Source organism: Phallusia mammillata, chromosome 7, assembly GCF_965637545.1.
Source record: "Phallusia mammillata chromosome 7, kaPhaMamm4.hap1.1, whole genome shotgun sequence".
Lineage (NCBI taxonomy): Eukaryota > Metazoa > Chordata > Ascidiacea > Phlebobranchia > Ascidiidae > Phallusia > Phallusia mammillata.
Genome location: NC_137258.1, coordinates 14,874,775 through 14,893,679, shown reverse-complemented (window position 1 = coordinate 14,893,679; position 18,905 = coordinate 14,874,775). Strand labels below are relative to the sequence as shown.

Sequence of the window (18,905 nt, the reverse complement as noted above, 5' to 3'; positions counted from 1 at the left end):
CGTTAAAAGTTTTGGATTGGATGTGTCAGAACTCTTTAATTAACCGGTTTCGATAAAAGCCATTTTGTTGGCAATATAGAAACCAAAAATATCCCGCTAGAACGTTAAACTGCTTGCTCTAAGGTACCTCTGTGCCATTTTACAGAAAAATATTATGCGCGAAATGTATTTTTAATCGAATCTGAACATCGAACAATCCTGTACATATGCGCAATAATGTTTGGGTTGCAGTTTGTAAACTGGTGTCGATTAAAGTCATTTCGTTGGCAAATAGTGATTGAAACCAAAAAGATCGCGCTATCTCTTTAAACTACTTGCTCTAAGGTACCTTTGTGCCAATTTATAGAAAAATATTATGCGCGGAATGTATTTTTAATCGAATCTGAACATCGCACAATCCTGCATATATACGCATTAATGTTTAAGGGGTATGTGTAACCTGTTGTCGGTTAAAGTCATTTCGTTGGCAAATAGTGATTGAAACCAAAAAGATCGCGCTATCTCTTTAAACTACTTGCTCTAAAGTACCTCTGTGCCAATTTATAGAAAAATATTATGCGCGGAATGTATTTTTAATCGAATCTGAACATCGCACAATCCTGCATATATACGCATTAATGTTTAAGGGGTATGTGTAACCTGTTGTCGGTTAAAGTCATTTCGTTGGCAAATAGTGATTGAAACCAAAAAGATCGCGCTATCTCTTTAAACTACTTGCTCTAAAGTACATCTGTGCCAATTTATAGAAAAATATTATGCGCGGAATGTATTTTTAATAGAATCTGAACATTGAACAATCCTGTAGGCTACATATACGCATTAATGTTTGGGTTGCCGTTTGTAAACTGGTGTCGGTTAAAGTCATTTCGTTGGCAAATAGTGATTGTAACCAAAAAGATCGCACTATACCTTTAAACTACTTGCTCTAAGGTACATCTGTGCCAATTTATAGAAAAATATTATGCGCGGAATGTATTTTTAATCGAATCTGAACATCGCACAATCCTGCATGTATACGCACTAATGTTTAAAGGGTCTGTGTAAACTGGTGTCGGTTAAAGTCATTTCGTTGGGAAATAGTGATTGTAACCAAAAAGATCGCGCTATCCCTTTAAACTACTTGCTCTAAAGTACATCTGTGCCAATTTATAGAAAAATATTATGCGCGGAATGTATTTTTAATCGCATCTGAACATCGAACAATTCTGTATATATACGCATTAATGTTTAAGGGGTCTGTGTAAACTGGTGTCGGTTAAAGTCATTTCGTTGGCAAAAACTACTTGCTCTAAGGTACCTCTGTGCCAATTTATAGAAAAATATTATGCGCGGAATGTATTTTTATTTAAATCGAAATTTTGAACGTTGCAGCAAGCTTGCATTGATTTCCACCCAGCCATTATGTGCTACAATCACGCTAATGACGTCACAACTATATTTGGGACCATTTTATCAGGTGAACGTCTGTAATAGTGGGTCGTTTAAAATTGAAAAAAAATGTGCAAAGTAAAACAAAAATATTTTTTTTTGGGAAATTGTACGCAGTGGTGCGTAACGCTCATTAACAATTTTCGCACTTACCATTTCGGCGAAATGATCATGGTCAATAATCAATATAGTACTATTGTTGTGCATAAAATGGAAAAGTTCAGCAGAAAATTTATATGGAAGAGGCAGATACAGACAGAATAGAGAGTACACTAGTACAGGTGTTTAAAATCAACAAAAAAAGTAAATTCAAAACCAAGATATAATCTGAAAACACAATTACTTCATATCATGGCCCAACATTTATATAGTAACAAAAATAAAATTTGCAACATTAACCATTTTTTTCTTTACTAAAATAAAAATATGATCATACACTAGTTAGTTTGGGATAAGTCTTTTTCAATAGCCCAATTAGCTACCTTAAGTTAACCCTTTCTTATATATTTTTGTTTTTAAACACTGATGATGCTTAGTAAAATGCATTTGTTTATGTAAAACAAGTAAAATACAACAACCACATCAGTGGTTTTCTACCTTAAGCTAAAAGAGGATCTGGAGAGTCTCGAAATTTTTATTTAGGCAGATTTTCTAACAAAAACAAACCAACAAGTTTCGCTTCAAGCGGTGATCCGGGTAGTGATTTGGTAGTAAACCACTGTAGGTCTGTGTTATAGCAATAATGCAACTACGCATGACTACTGCTGGGGAAATGTGAAAGTTTCATGGCAACGCACGTTAAAAATTGCTGTTTCGGGAAAAGGAAGAAAGTAATGTGCCCAGTGCGCTCTAGGGATGAGTTGAAACAAAAAACCAATGTAATAAGAGGGGTCATATTTTCTCTTTGTTTATAATACATGGCATATTTTCTCATGAAAAATTATAATTGTTTTTTTTCATAATAAATTGAATCGTGACTCGATTTTTACACAAAGGATTTTTTTAATAATTTCTTGACGAGAATTTCTCCAGAAGGACCCCTGGTCCAAACATATGACCAATTATGTTAAACTGAAAATATCTTTTTTTTGTTGAAGTGGATTGGGGACGCCCTAGTTTGTTTAATGATACATATACCCTGTCTATTTGAGCCATTATTTTTTTTTAAATTAAGTTAATAAACTTTTGAACTGATTCATATGTAGTGTTTCACATATACCTTTTTTAATGAATCATATGGCCTGATGACATGATATTGTCAGTTACTAATAATCTTGCTATTTTTATTGGCTGTGCATAACTTTTCATCATGAACATATTTACTCCAGCAAACATCTGTTAGTGCCTAAAAATTGACATCAACTTAAAAATGCAGCAATGTCTCTGCTCTGTGTAAAAGGTAAGCATTTGTGATTTTTTCTTTGGTTGTTTGAGTTTCAGTGTAACTTCATGTAAAATACTTTCTTACTGTTTGCTTATTTGCTTTAAAATAAATCTGGTTGAGAAATTAATTTTTTTTGGTTAATAATATCTACAACTTACATCCGCTGTTATAAGTTTCAATGACTATCATAATAAAAGTTTTTACCTGTCTATATCACCAGTTCTTGTGGATGTAAAAACTACCACACAGCCTGTTCACATGAGCAGGTAAATTTCAAAATTCACCCTTGAATCAAATTTACTCTGGTTTCTGATGTCATGTTCAGGGTAAATTTTCCTAAAATGCCCTCTGTTCACATAGAAAATTTACCCTGATTTTAAAGTCATTAAATATATTCTCAGGATTCAAAATAGTGTCGCTTAGGTGTGGTTTCCTCGATCATGTTCTTCTTTTATGTATGCCTTTTTGAACATGTAATCAATTTTTAGCTTATTGTTCATTGTCTGAGCACTTTTAACAAACAAAACATTTAACAAACAAAACAAACACTGTTACGTCATACGTAGCAAAATCAATTGCGTTTATGAGCAGTCATAGTACACAAGCAATATAAAGAAGAAAAAAAAACGCGGTTCCATGCCCTTATAGGCCTGCCGTACTATGATTTATCGATATGTATGTGGTGATCGCTGGTCTACATCAATGCTTCAGGGCTAATCCCAGTATGAATATGTTCATCTTATCAGCAGTCAAAAAGTTTTTTAAGGTTATTGCTGTTTGAATGTTGTTGTAAAGTTTGAAAAAAAAAATTACAGCGATAACTAATGGCATCCTTAACATCTGGTTATTGATTTTCAATAGTTTTAGACCAAAATAAGACGGGGAAAATCGATACCTTTAGGTCTGAATACAGAACCCTGCTTTGGTCATTTTTTTTTATTTTGAGAATTTCCCTTATGACATCATTAGATCTCTTCGGAAAATTTCCCACACAAATGTGCTAGACCGCACGAGACTGAATACGTAATTCACACGTCAAACTGCTACTAAATTGTCCCATTGCCTATTTCGTTTTCTGGTTCAAAACCATGCGTTGAGCGGCAAAGCGCTTTGTTCAAAATTGTAAGCTGGCCCAAACCCGAAAGTACAAGACCGAAACCCGGTGCAACTTTTGACTTTGGCGGTTTCTCTACCCGTCTAATAGACAGAATGAACAATTAATTTTCTTTGTAGTTTCCTGATTTCACCGCTGCTATGTAGCTAACTCAGCTAAAAGATAAGCATGATTGTCAGGTAATCAAAATCGTTGCTTAAAAAAAACGGGGACCAATTTTTAAAGAACTGAATGCCTTTCTGAAGCTGTAATCCTACAGTTAAGTTGCGCAATGTCACGAATGCACTAAAGTTGGTAACCAAAAAAGGCATAAATTGTGGCAAGTAACAAATTATGTTTACCTTAATAACATAATTGGATTAACATCGATGTATTGTTTGTGACAAACTATTACGTGTTTGGCGGGTCGTAAAAATAAAACATTCAACTTTTTTCCAACTCCAACATTTACCGTACTAGCCTCAAAAACAATGTTTAAATTTGATGAAATTTGGACAGCTTGTAGAGTTGATGTCGGTTGTTGTGTTTTATATCCTATACCGGGGGTTGATTTTTCTTGATAACCAACCAATTTGAGTGTTCATATTGAAGTACTAATTATGGGTCCCCGGCAAGCCTTCAATCTCTTGTATTCGCTTGTTATCTAATCGCCAATTGTGCTGTACCAAGGGTTTAATAAGGACTTTTATGCGCTAACAAGCGGAAAGTTACGTTCCCGTTCGGACGCTGGTTTTTAATTTGTTTCTAAGTGTTAAATGTACTGAATGCAACTGTTTTTGCAGTTAAACAATGTAAAATGGTTAAAAACGTTTAATGTTGTATTGTTTCTGTTAACTTTGTTAATAATAAAATAACTTTAAAATAACAGTTTCGACCTCCCAAACACATATTAGTTTGCCACACACAATAGATCGATGTTAATCCAGTAATGTTATTTAGGTAAACGTAATTTGTTACTTGCCACAATTTATGCCTTCTGCAGTTACTAACTTTAATGCATCCGTGACATTGCGCAACTTACAAAAATTACTCCCCATTTTTTTAAGCAACGATTTTGGTTGCCTGAAAGTCACTCTTATCTTTCAGCTGCAGTTTTGCTGAGTGCTGAGCGGCGGGATCAGAAAACTACAAAGCTTTTTAAAACGGCTGTACTGACCAAAGTACATGATCTAGGAGTTTCATGCTTTCTTGTTTAGTGCTTTAAATTGAATGCTTTAAATTTATTCAAAGAATGTTAGCCATTCATCCAATTTTGATCCTCCTAAAGTTTAACCCCGAATAACCCAGCGGTTCACCCAAAACGATTTTTTGTAAAACAACTATACTGACCAAAGTACATGATCTAGGAGTTTGTTGGTTGATCCAATGTAAGGTATTCTAAATAATTTTCTTAACTTTTAATTTCACCCATTTTGAACCCTTTAACCCTGAAATAATCGGTTTTAGTTTTTTCAGTCCTTAAGGTCAGAAATGCAAGCCTGTCATATGTGCTAAATTTTTTTAAAATTTGTTTGCAGTGGGTTACCCATTTGTTCAAAATTTTGGCTCAATGTCCAAATGGTTACCATTACAGTCCATAATATGTGTACTCTGGAAAGCCCAAGGGAGTAATTCATTGGTGTACAATTGCAGTGATTTAATGCATAGCGGGAGGTGCTGCTTGATGCATGAATGGCGTTTTGCGAGGCAGTCTTTTTCATGATGATACATCAGCGCAGTAATGCTATGTGGTTTTATTAAGTTAGCACGCATATTTTCAGTTTTAGCGAACGTTTTATATCTTAGAATAAACATGTGTGTGGGACCCAGATCATGTTTGTACATCAAATGATGTGCATAGTAAATTGATAAATATATATTATATAAAACAGAAATATATAGGAAAGCCATAGTTCATCCAAATTTAATCCTCCTGATGTTTGACACCAAATAACCCAGCGGTTGACCCACAGGACCCTAAAGCGTATTTTTTTTAAATGGCTGTACTGACTAAAGTACATCATCTAGCACAGGGGTCGGCAACCTTTTAGGCGACATGTGCCAATTTAGTTATTTCCATGTGTTAATGACCTCGCATGCCAACATTTGTCTAAATAATAGTGTTTCATGCCAGTTGATATCAATAATAAAGAGAAAGCGAAGTGTTTTGTGCATGCAAGGCTGAATTTTAAGTCACTGGCATGATAAAAACTGAAAACAAGCAGTTTAACAGGTTAAATTGTTACTTCAATATAAACCTGCAAATCGGTTAGCATGCCATGAAAAACCACCTCGCGTGCCAAGGTGGCACACATGCTAGGGGTTGCCGACCCCTGATCTAGGAGTTATATGCTTCGTTGGTTGATCCAATGTAAAGGGCTCTGCACACCAGACGCAGTTGACGGTTGCGGCTAGCGATGTCAGCGCCAGCGGTTGTTTCTACGTCTTAGGAAGGTTGCTACACAATTCCGTTAAGTTTATTTTGTGACAAAATATAACGTTGATCGTCATCCCACTGAAAAATGTTTCCAAAAACAATTGCAACAGCAATATTGGATTTAATTTACTTCCGTCATTGCTGTTGAAACACACTTTCCTGTTTTACAGATACTTTATGTTTCAATGTTGGCAATACATTAGCAATAACATAAATGAACACAATTTAGAAAACACAAGATTGGAGAAATACAAAGAAAACAATCATGTAACATACGAAAAAAGCTCAAATGTAAAAAGATGCATGTAAATTTTAATTTCATCACAAACTTGCTCATTGTTACACAATCACAATGATCCTAGATGTTGTCAAATGCCTAAAATGCTTGTATTCTTTGGCTTGTGGCATATTTTTCGGAAGTTTGCAACTTCATCATTTTGATGTGCAAATGTTGGATGAGGTTTTCATTGGGAAATTGCTTTCTATAGTCTGACAATCATGTCACAAATTCATGTCTTGAACTCTGAAAACATATGGAGCAGTTGATCAGCAGAAACTACATTTTTATTCAAGTATTCTAACCTGGAAATCCATTTATACACAACATTTTCTTTTCTTGCCATGCAGTTTATTGCTGAATCCGTGATGGACATGTAGATTTGGAAAAGTTCCTACAGTTCTCCAACAAATCATAGTTGTTAAAGGAACAATACCGTATATACTCGCCGATAGGTCGTGCCACCGTATAGGCCCCACTATTAGTTTTGTGTTAAAAAAGTTTAGAGTTGACTCGCACATAAGTCGCACTGAAAATCTAGGGATTTAAAAGGTCCTTTCCCTGGCTTTTTTGCATAGATAACTTCCTATTTTTTATTTTTTTGTAGGGCTTAATATAATCAAAATATGTTTACATTTTTTCTCAACAAAGCGGGAAAATCCAACACACGCTGAGCGGTCGCATGTGCGTGTGCGCTCATGAAACTGTCTCGCATTGGTATGTGCATGCACAAGCGCATGCACCCTTATTCGATAGAACCACAGTGGCAATAGCACATTTCCACTACAATTCGCATCTATAACGCACACCCCTAATTTTTTTATTGAAAATTAGCATAAAATTTTGCGCAGAATACTCGAATAAATACGTTATATCCGCCCAATAAGCTTACCCCAGAAAATTAGGTCGAAAATGTATGTCCTGAAAATTGGCTTATTAGCCGGAAAATACGGTACTTGCAATAGCCGAAAACTTTCAATTTTCTTCCGACTTGGTGGCAATTTGCACTTATGTCGAGCGGATTGGTCGCACCTATATTTAAAAAAAAAATATTAGGAAAAAATTGCGACCTATCTGGTAAATTTTTTTTAGTATGTTTGAATTCAGTATTCAATTTCAAACTGTTTCAAACAAAAAAATTAAACGATGATTTCAAACTAATTTGCTAATAACAGCCAAAAAAATAAAAACAAGACACTTTGTACCAATACCATCAGTACTTTATTGACTCTATTCTTATTTTTCTGGTAAATAACAATAAAACAATCCACCTACAAACAAAAAGACCTAAATCAAGCAAAAATGTTTCATAAACAAGTCGAACACCTGCTGAATACCAAGTTTTTCATCCAGCAGTCTAGCGCGGCTGACGGAAAGGTTAAATCTGATTTAACTTTGCTGTCAGCCGCTTCAGGCGAGAAAATCATGCCGTCACGCCATTTCGCTGTCTGGTGTGAATACCCCGTCGTTTGCCGCCGAACGCACCGCTATCCACCAACCGCGTCTGGTGTGAATCTTGCTTAAGGTTTTCTAAAGAATTTTGTACCTTTTTAAAGAATTTACCTCTTTAACCCCAAAATATTCGTTTCGTCTAACATGTCTAACATTGGTTTGTTAAATGCGTTTGTTCAAAAAGTGTGCTTCAAATACACACAGATGTTAGATATTGATCCAAATGTGATCCTTCTAAAAGTTGACCCGAATGACCCAGCGGTTTACCCACAGGCCCCAAAACGTAATTGTTTTAAAACGAGTTTTATGCTTTGTTGGTCGGTGTAATGTAAGGTATTCTAATGATACTTTTTACTGGATTCACACCTAAAACCCTGAAATAATCAGTTTTAGTTTTACAAATCGGTTTTAAGCCCTATTGTGATAAAATTTGCAGTAGGCTACTCCTTTAGTATTTAAAATTTGCCTCAAACACAGCCAAATGGTTACCTTTACAGTCCATAATATGTGTACACTGACCAGCAGATCTCCAGACCCAATGGAATAATTCTCTGGTTTACGATTAAGGCTGTTTAGTGCAGAGCGGGAGTGCTCAGCTTGACATGTAGACAGACATTTTACGAGACAGTCGTTTTTGTGATTAAAAAAAAAAAATTGTAACTTTTAGTTGGAAGCCCTACTGCCCTACTGTGCTGAAATTTTAAACAATTGTTTGCAGTGGGTTTCTCGTTAAGTATTTAAAATTTTAGGTCAATCGGCTAAATGTTTACCTTTACAACCCATAAGAATTCACTGAACAGTCAGACATTTGTCCCAAGTGCGAACAACAATTTATCTTTGTACCAAATGGCTTCTTTATTGAATAGTGTCTCTAATACAACTGTTAAGGTTTTCTGGGAAAATTTATGTTTAAAAACTGATCTTGGACAGCATTATCGAGGTGAAAGCAAAATATTAAATCGGAAGTATTTTTTTCTTTCTTTTTTACTGCTTTTGTAATTATATGACAATATACAACTATTTTTAAGGTTTTGGTAAATAGTTAAATCCTTAAAAGTTCAATAATAATCCCACTATTTTATTCCATAACCAATTTGCATAAACAATCATGTAGATCATATTGTCTGTTTCGTGGAGCTCTAAATAGGATATGAAATATATAAAATGGAAGTACAGACGAATCTGGTTAATCGCATAAATAGTTTAATTGCATCACAATTAAAAATCCCAAACCGTCGCCCATCGTATGTTAAAAAAATCGTCCGGTTAATCGCGTACCGGTTTATCGCGTACCGGTTTATCGCATAACTCTGATATTTGCATCGATTTTTAACGAAATATACGATTAACCGGATTGATGATCTCCATGTAAAAGTCGAACAGACATAGTTTTTCGGATAAAAAACGATGATATGATAGTAAAATCCTCCGGAGGTAATGTACGCAAAAAGGCGTAGATGCATGTTTGCATTCTACATCAAATAACATATCTAATTTCAATGTTGCAAATGACACGTCTCCACCATAACATATTTTAAAAAATTATTAGGAGATTAAATCGGCATTCAGTTTACCGCCGTGCGATAACTAGGAGTCGTTATCTTAAAGCCATGCACATTGATCCTTTTGTTGTTGGTTTATCTAATAGCCAATAGTGATATAACAAGCATTTAAATAAAGAGTTCAACATGTTAAAATTACGAAACTGGTGTTCCGGCAAACACGCTGATGGTAATTTCTTACTAAGTGCGAACTGCACCAAATTCGAAGTATTAAACTGTATTCAAATTTGAACAAAGTTAAATGTAAAACAAATTGTTAAAAATGTTTTCTGTTATATTGTTCATAACTCGCCAAACATGTAATGATTGTAAAAAATGTTAGATCGCAAGAAATCACACTATGTTGTTTAGATTCACATAATTGGTAACATGTCAATGATTGACCTTGCGCAACTTATCAGGTGGATCACCTATTAAGAAAAGCATTTATTCCTCTAGCATTTCTTGCTGGTTTAAATTTTTGTAGCAACAATCGTACGTTGATCACATTACAGTCACGCTAATCGTGCAGCTGCAGTTTTGCTGAGTAAGCTAGAAAAAAGTGCCACAATCTGAGTCTTTGAAGGTTTGCTAAAATCAATTATTCTTTTTGTCAATTGGATAAGGGGTTATAATAGAAACTAATGTAGCTCGCCTTAGCGCCCTTGGGCTGTAGAATGTGCCAAAGTTGTAAGTTTGACCAGGTTTCGGTCGTGTACTTTCGGGTTTGGGCTTGCTTACAAATATGCACCTAGCACTTTGCCGCTTAACGCGTTGGTTTGAACTAGAAAACGAAATAGGTCAGAAACAACAGGCCATTTTCCGTGTATATTAAGCGAGAGGCCTGACTGCAAGAGAAATCAAAAACCACGCCAACTGGTGGTGTGTGCGCCAAAATAAAGAGTGTGTGTGCATTGCTACTTTCAACACACTTAGGCGATTGCATCATAGCCACGACAGTTAGGAAGCGTGACATCATGTATTGCACTGAGAGTAATAAATCTTGTTTTGACTTGAGAGTACTTTTTTCAATTCTCGGCAACAAAAGAGAGAAAATACTGCTCCGTTGCCATAGTTGAGCATCACTGCAACTTTGTTTTAGCTAGTGAATTGAAAATGAGCACTTTTGTTAACGGTGTCTACTGTTTACATAGCCACCGGATTATGCAATAATCCTTAATCTCATCAAATACCCTTGGCAAATCGAATGCGATTAACCGGATTCGTGTGTATATAGAAAAGCCATCTTTCTAGGTGGTTTTCTAGAAAAAGTTTTAACTCTTTCAAATCTGGCCTTGAGATTAAATTCTTAGATTGGAAGTATTTATTGGTCACATTTTGTTTTTGTCTATATTTTTTTTTCTTTTTTCTTTTTTTCTTTCTAACGCGGGTTTGTTCCCACATTTTGGTCAAGAAAGAATGGTTCAAACTTTTTCAAATTTACACACATTATAGATATTGGTCTAAAGATGGTCCATGTGAATTTTGACCCCGTTTGGTCCCTCGGTTCACCCACAGACCCCCAAAACGTGAAATTTTTAAAACGGCTATACTTGCTAAAGTACTTTATTTTGGAGTTATATGCTTTGTTGTTTGGTGCAATATAAGGTATGTCAAAGAATTTTGTACCTTAAAAAAAGATTTACCCATTTTCACCTCTTAAACCCCAAAATATTCGTTTCTGTCTTACGCTGGTTTGTTAAGTGCGTTTGGTCAAAAAAGAGTGCTTTAAATGTATTCAAATTTGCACAGATGTTAGTTATTGCTCCGAATTTGATCCTCCTGAAGTTTGACCCCAAACGACCCAGCAGTTTACCCACAGGCCCCCAAAACGAAAAAAATTAAAAACGGCTGTACTGACCCAAGTACATAATCTGAGGGTTTCATGCTTTGTTGGTTGGTGCAATGTAAGCTATTCTAAAGAATTTTGTAACTTTTTATTGGATTCACCCATGTCTACCCCTTAAATCCCAAAATAATAAGTAAGGCCAGAAATACAAGCCCCAATGTGCTGAAATGTTATTGTTAATTGTTTGCAGTAGGTTATTCGTTTAGTATTTAAAAAATTGCCTTAATCAGCCAAATAGTTACTTTTACAGTCCATAACATGTGTACACTGTCAGTCAGATAGAAGTCTCAAATCTCAAGGTAGTAATTCACTTGTTTACGATTAAGGCAGGTGAATGCAGTGGGAGTGCTCAGTTTAACGTCCGGACGGACGTTTTACGAGACAGTTGTGTTGGTGATTACAAATCAGCTGTTTTGCGCACTCATGCTATGTCGTTTTATTAAGTTATCAAGCTCATTTTCAGTTTTGGAAAATTGTGTTTAAAAACTGACCTTGAACGACAATATCAAGGTCAAAGCATGAGATTAAATTGAAAGTATTTTTCCTGTTCTTATTTACTGTTTTTTGTAATTATATGACAATAATGATGCAAAAAGAATACAGACAAAACTTTCAAAGTTGGGTTAAGGCTAAAGTTGGTTAAGTTTTTCCTTAAGAATCTAAAAATAACCAGGATGTTTGTTTACCATAAATCCGCACAAACGCGCGTGTGGGGACCCAATCGTTTTTGCTTGCAAAAACAATCATATGTGTAGATCAAATGATGTGTATAGGTAAACTGGTAAATATCTAACAATGATTGTGCCCTAATTTTACTGTTACCAAATTGCACATGCATATGTGTGGGGACCCATTAGATTATGCTTGCAGAAACAATTATGTTATAAAGTGCCAGGAAAAAGATAAGGACCCTATGCCAAATATATACCCATTATAAAAATATTAAATGGTATATGTGATACATCGTTAAATATGATGTAGTATATATAAACTGGCAATGTATAGGAAAACCACTATTCTAGTTTTTATGTGTTTTTTACTAGTTTTCTAAATATATGACAACATAATGTAAACATAATATGGACAAAACTTTTTGAAGTTGGGGTTGATTTCTACTACTATGTCCTTCTAAAAAAGAATTTAAAAATAAAGAAACGTAAACCTTTTTACCATGACTAATTTGCATAAACATGTGTGTGGGGACACATTCGTTTTTGCAAGGCAAAAACAATCAGGTGTGTCTATCAAATATTGTGAATAGTGAATCAATAAATAGGGTACACAATGTATTAAATGGAAATATATACAAAAGCCACCTTTCTAGTTGTAAGGTGAAAGCATATTTAATAAAGATCGAATTGTTCTTCCCCACATGAAATAAGCCATTTATTTATTTTTGGTGCTGAAAAGAAGCATTTGACTGCAATGTTTGTAGACACCGAAGCAATTTGCGTCAATACTTTTTATCTGTAATCTCTATGTTTAATGTTGACTTTTTTACATTTTGCAGTTAAAAAGGCAAAAATTAGAGAAACTACAGGTAAGTGATGTATTTTAAAATTTATTTTGCTAGTGACCACTACACAATATGTTTTGATATTACGGCCATATTTTATGCATGACATATATCATTAAACTGGCAATATATTTTTCAAAATGATTCTGGATTGATAGTATGTATATATTAGCCTAAAACTCCAATTACACTAGTGTATAACGGATATTACCAGTAAATAATATTCCATTTAGTCAGTCTATTGTTTTTGTTCTGTTGTTTTTGTTCTGTTGTTTACTGTGTAAAACTTGGCTACAGAGAAACTAAACTGCTATGCATGTGTCATTGCAAAAAATGTGAAGAGCACAACAGTATGCTTAAGGGGAAACGAGCCTGCATGGGAGCAAGACTTTATGTTGTAAGTACTTGCACAATTTTGTCTTCAATTTCTTTTGCAATAAACACAGGTACATTTTGCAATTTAAAAATTAAAATAATACAAATACTCAAAATTAATGTATTTTTTTCGTGTAAGCAGTAACAGGTTTGAACAGTGTGACACAAAATAAATTTGTGAATTGTTTTCAAGTGAAATTGCCTGTACTGACATGGACTTGACAATTGAGATATGGAACAAGGGAATGATTTGGGATACATTACTGGGCAGTTGCAGTGTACCATTGATGACTGTTTCACACAGTAATCAGGTTTCAACCTTATTTTGCTTTGCATGTTTGACACATTTTGAATTTTATCAAGATATGTTGTACAGACAGAGTTGCCCTGAAAGTTATTTTACTGAAAGTTACTTTATCTTAATGTAGTTCAGAACAGGTGTCGGAAAAGACATTTTGGTGCGAACCAAAAAAGTAGGCCCCAAAGCAGCGCTACTCAAATGGCGGACCGCAGCCCATGAGGCATTGAACATGGACCTTGACGGTCTTTTTATTACGGCTACATACACTATCAATTGTGTGGCAATTACCTTATCCAGTGGTGCTGCAACTTTTTTTCTTGCGACGCCCTTTGGAAAAGTTTTCTGGACTTGCGACGCACTAGCAAATAAAAGTTTATGAGAAAACTTATTATTAAAGATGTGTTTATTGATACAACAACAATAAGCAATGCATATTATTTAATGTGATGTGTGGGTTATGGATCCCCTTCTATGAAGGGGACACATATTGTTTTTGTCCGTATTTTTTTTTTTTTCTGTGTAACGCTGGTTTGTTAAACGCGTTTGGTCAAGAAAGAGTGCTCCAAATTTATTGAAATTTGGACAGATGTTACATATTATTCCAAATTTGATCCACCTGAAGTTTGACCCTGAATGACACAGTGGTTCACCCACATGCCCCCAAAACGTAAAATTTTTAAAACGGCTGTACTGACTAATGTACATAAATATCATATTTAATATATAAAATGGAAGTATAGCAGAAAGCCACTTTTCTAGTTTGTTTTGAACTCAATGTGGGCTTTTGTAATTGTTTTAATTATTGCACACAATTGCATTGTCTTGTCTGCTGCAAGGCCTCATCAGCATCAATAACGAAGCACAATGAAAGTAATGTTACAACTTACCCACAAAATAAACTGATGCACAATAATTACTTCAAACTTTTGCTAGCAATTATACGTTCTAGGGATGTTCAAAAAATGCAGTCACGCAGGGTGGAAAAACACGTTTGGGACATGTCTCAACACAAGACAAACATACAAATCTAGTAAGCAAACGCTGCAAACTTTAACATGTGTGCCACAAAAGCGCAAGTAGTTTAATGCAGATATAAAAATGAACAAGCCCAATGTTTCAACTTTGTTTGCAAGCTGCATGTTTGGGGACATTTGTTTCAAGCTAAATAAATTGTACGCTGGGAAATGTATTTTAGTCCTCTACCAATAAACCCAATTGCCCCAGAATGTTCACATTATTCCAACAATGGCAATAAAAACCTTGAAATTAATTTGTTTAATTTAACATATATCTTTTAGTGATTGTGCTAATTTCTCTGCACATTTTAGGGCATTAAGTTTTAATGCATGTGTGCAAGTTTTTCTGCAGTGGATTTTCTTAGGTTTAGTTGTTTCTTTCATTCGATTTCAAATAAAAAATATGTTTTATGATGTATTAAACTGCTTTGCTTTCATTGTAAACACACAGTCAAAATTTATATAAGAATTTGATTCCATATTCTGGATTCAAAACAATTAGTTATGTAGATGTGCATCCCACTTTGTTTTTGTTGATAACCCCAGTATTTACCCCGCTAGCCCCCTAAAATGGGTATTTTTCCCCGGAAGTTTGTCCGTTTGGCTGAAATTTACGCAGATGGTAGATATATTCATGTAGATGTGCATCCCATTTTGTTTTAGTTGATAACCCCAGTATTTACCCCGCTAGCCCCCTAAAATGGGTGAGTTTTTAAACAGTGTCAGAATTGGCTGAAATTTGGATTTTCTTGTATAGTATGCCATTTGTAGGTGTCGATTGTTGTGTTCAACCCTGTAGTCCTAACATTTACCCCACAAGACCCTAAAGTGTAAAACGTATTTGTATGTTACTGGGCACCACAAACGAAAGATTTCTTTGGAGCAATAGTGTTACAAGGGCAACCACTTGTATGTTGCTCGTTGGTGGGTTGCTTGGTGGTCGTTTTTGCGCCATGGCAGTTAGGGGCTTGTTAACAGCCCTATGACTTTAGAAACAGTAATGGTTGTTGCTCAAAACACCTCTAGTGGTCGAAATTTTAAACATTGGCGGATTGGCCTGAAATTTTGCAGTACTATTGATTAAGCCATTGTGGTTTTTATATATTTTTTAGTTTGTGTGTTATACCAAATTAGTTACCCTACTAGCCCCCTAAAATGGGTCAGTTTTTTAAAACGTAAAATAGGACATATGGTTATCTCTTCTTTCTCATGGTTATCTCTTGAATTGCATTATTTTCCCATGAGTTTTGGTCTGCAGAAACGACTAAGGTTATAAAAGACAATGGCTAATATGGGACCCAATACAAAATAAGCATAGGAAATATATTAATTTTTAAAATAGGTTATAGTGTAAATGCAACAACAACAAAATGTCCTAAGCCACCCTTCTAGTTATAACTACCTTAAGTCGCCTTTATTACATTGTTATGAACCAAGAATCAATTTACAATACATAATCAAGTTTAATGCCCGCCAAGCGTCTCCCCGCCACGCGCCAATAACGCACTTGCTGCACGTATATTAACGGTCTGCTGCATTTTTGATCAAAAACTTTTAACGTAAATTTACGTCAATCAGTGCTCTACACAAAACGTCTTTGGAGTAGATATACGTCAACTGCACTTTTTATGAGATAAACTTGAGTTAAGCCACGAAACTGAACTATTCTGTGATGCCCTTGGAAAATTTAAGCAACGCACCAGGGCGTCGCGACGCACAGTTTGAGAACTACTGACCTAATCATTGAAATGTAGCAGCAGTTTTTTAACTGGCATACGCATTGCGATTTTTTTGGGGGGAATATGACAGCTAGGCTATACCGAAAACCCTTTCCAAAATCTTAAGTGAGGTCAGATTGTGCAACTGAAAATGGTCCATTATTTCACCATAAACAATTAACAAAATGGCCATTGTTTGTGCAATTTTTTCTGTGCGTAACAAACTAAATTTTAAATCATTGCTAAAGTGATCCTACAAACCTATATTAAATGTGTTTAGTATGTTGAGCCAATATACTTTCACAAAGAATAAATTAACGTTTAGTGCCTGATACAAGCTTTTGTTTTGCTGACATACATACATGGCTTGAACAAGTGTGTTTATGTTGGACCGCGATTAGTTACAACCAAAATTGGGTAAGACATGTTGCATTTGCATTACTCACAGATGTCCGGACCTCATTGATTTTTACCTTTTGTATCTGGACCTATGACAAAACTAATTAAATAACCCTGCCCTAAAGTCTTGTGATGCCCGCTATATTACTTTACAGCGTGGTGTATTACTTTTATGAAGCCTGGTGTATTACTTCATTGATCTAACGTTTACCTGAATTGCTTTACTAAAATTAATGTGTTGCTCTGAACCCCATTGCTAAAGTATTGCCTTTAATGTTGCACAACAATTAAACAATACAAAATTCTGTATGTATTACTATGGCATGGCAAGAGGTTCCCCTGCACATACTGGTTTCGTTCAACTTAAGCATGTTGTGTGCGATCCAGATGATCCAACATGACACTGCTTAATATTGAATTTATTTTTATTTTTTGAAGGAAGGAGAAGGTATGTGGATTGATTTGGTAAGGGCCAATTCTAATCTGCCGAATGGAGTTCTTGTCAAATCAGTACCTCACAGAGTTTTGTGTGACATACATTTTGAATTGCCAACAGGTGCGTGCTAAACAAAAGATACAGTATTATTATGAGAAAGCAGAATAAAAAAATAAAGAATTCGAAAACCTTTTTACCATGTCTAATTCGCAAAAACTGGTGAGTGGGGACGCATTTATTTTTGCTTGCAAAAACAGCATGTTTGTAGATCAAATAGTGTGTATAGTAAATCGGTACATATGATATATAGCATATATCAAGCCACCTTCTAGTTTCTATGACATTTTTAAGTGGCCTTTAATTTAAAGTAATTTAATTTAAAGTAACTCCCTGGCCCAAAGGCTAGCATGAATAATTTATTATCCTTTGTAGCATCTGGTAATTAGCCACACATCACATGCCGCACAATTTTTTTCTTGTGTCAAATCGCACACCTAACATAAAAGTTTTACAACATTGGATTGTACACTATGTTGTATAATTTTGTTTTTAAATATCTAAAACAATGACAGAAACCTAAAAGTAGTAAAACCTGTATCATGTTTCTACACACTTAACAAAAAACAACAACAACATGAAGCAAACAATTATCTGCAATCTTAATTTTGTGTTCTATAACATATCTACAATACTTTGTTATAACTAGTTGCATCTTTTAGATCTTTCTGAGATTGAAATGCTTGTGTTACAACAAAAACTAAACCATCTTAATGAATTACAAGATGAAAACTGGGTGGTAAGCGCATGCATTGTTTCATTATTTTAGCCCTATTTAAAAAAATGACAGAATGTTTAAGTGATGCACTACTTGATCCAGGTGATTGTTTGCAAGACCAATAAAAACTGGTTGCAATGTAGTTAGTTTAAGTCGAATTGCATTTTTTCAGTTTTTGCTTCTATTTGCTTTTATAAAAGAATAATCATCAATTTTGTAGGTGCTAGTTACAACATAGTTTTGTTGTCTAAATTGCAGGTCGATCATCTTCTAGATATGTCAAAAAGAGTAGATACAACCAGTGTACTTTGTAAGTATTCGTTATTATCTTGACTAGAGTCACTAAACCCTTTACAGCGTTCCGCCTAACTTTCGGAATAATACAAATTTGTGTGAATGTAGAAGAATCAATGAAATCTCAAATCTCTCACAGCAAACGAAAAGTTCCTGCTGTTTAACAATTGTCATAAAGGCAACCAACATATATTACTTGTTTCTGCAATGTACTTGCATAAAGTGTTGGCTATTTTTGCAGATGGCAGTTAGGGGGGTGTCAAAAGCCTTATGCTGTCAGATGTGTTAATAGTTGGAAAACACATCTAGTGTTCGAAATTGTAAACATTAGCCGATTTTCACAAAATATGACAGGAGTGATGATTAAGTCATTTTGGTTTCATATTTTCAGCTTGACAGCAAAATTAGAAATCAGCTGTTTTTGCACAGCAATGCTATGTAGTTTTATTAAGTTGTCATGCGCATTTTCAGTTTTGGAAAATTGTGGTATTTTTTCCGTTCTTTTTTCTATTTTTTTGTAATTGTATGACAATAATGATGCAAAAAGAATACAGACAAAACTTTTAAAGTTGGGTTAATGCTTTCTGAAAGTTTTTCCTTAAGAATCTTAAAAT

General features: G+C 34.7%; 1 protein-coding gene across 3 annotated transcripts in view; it reads left to right on the top strand.

Moving 5' to 3' along the window:
- The first annotated feature begins 2,734 nt into the window (after positions 1-2,734).
- Positions 2,735-18,905, top strand: part of LOC145238610 (protein unc-13 homolog B-like) — a 90,721-nt gene continuing 74,550 nt past the window's right edge. For all 3 annotated transcript variants that reach the window (XM_080101831.1, XM_080101832.1, XM_080101830.1), the window contains exons 1-7: positions 2,735-2,827; positions 12,972-13,001; positions 13,275-13,374; positions 13,546-13,663; positions 17,225-17,342; positions 17,942-18,018; positions 18,256-18,307. In XM_080101831.1, coding sequence (XP_079957957.1) covers positions 2,806-2,827; positions 12,972-13,001; positions 13,275-13,374; positions 13,546-13,663; positions 17,225-17,342; positions 17,942-18,018; positions 18,256-18,307 — 517 coding nt within the window. In that variant the 5' untranslated portion in view covers positions 2,735-2,805. The remainder of the gene's footprint in view (positions 2,828-12,971; positions 13,002-13,274; positions 13,375-13,545; positions 13,664-17,224; positions 17,343-17,941; positions 18,019-18,255; positions 18,308-18,905) is intronic.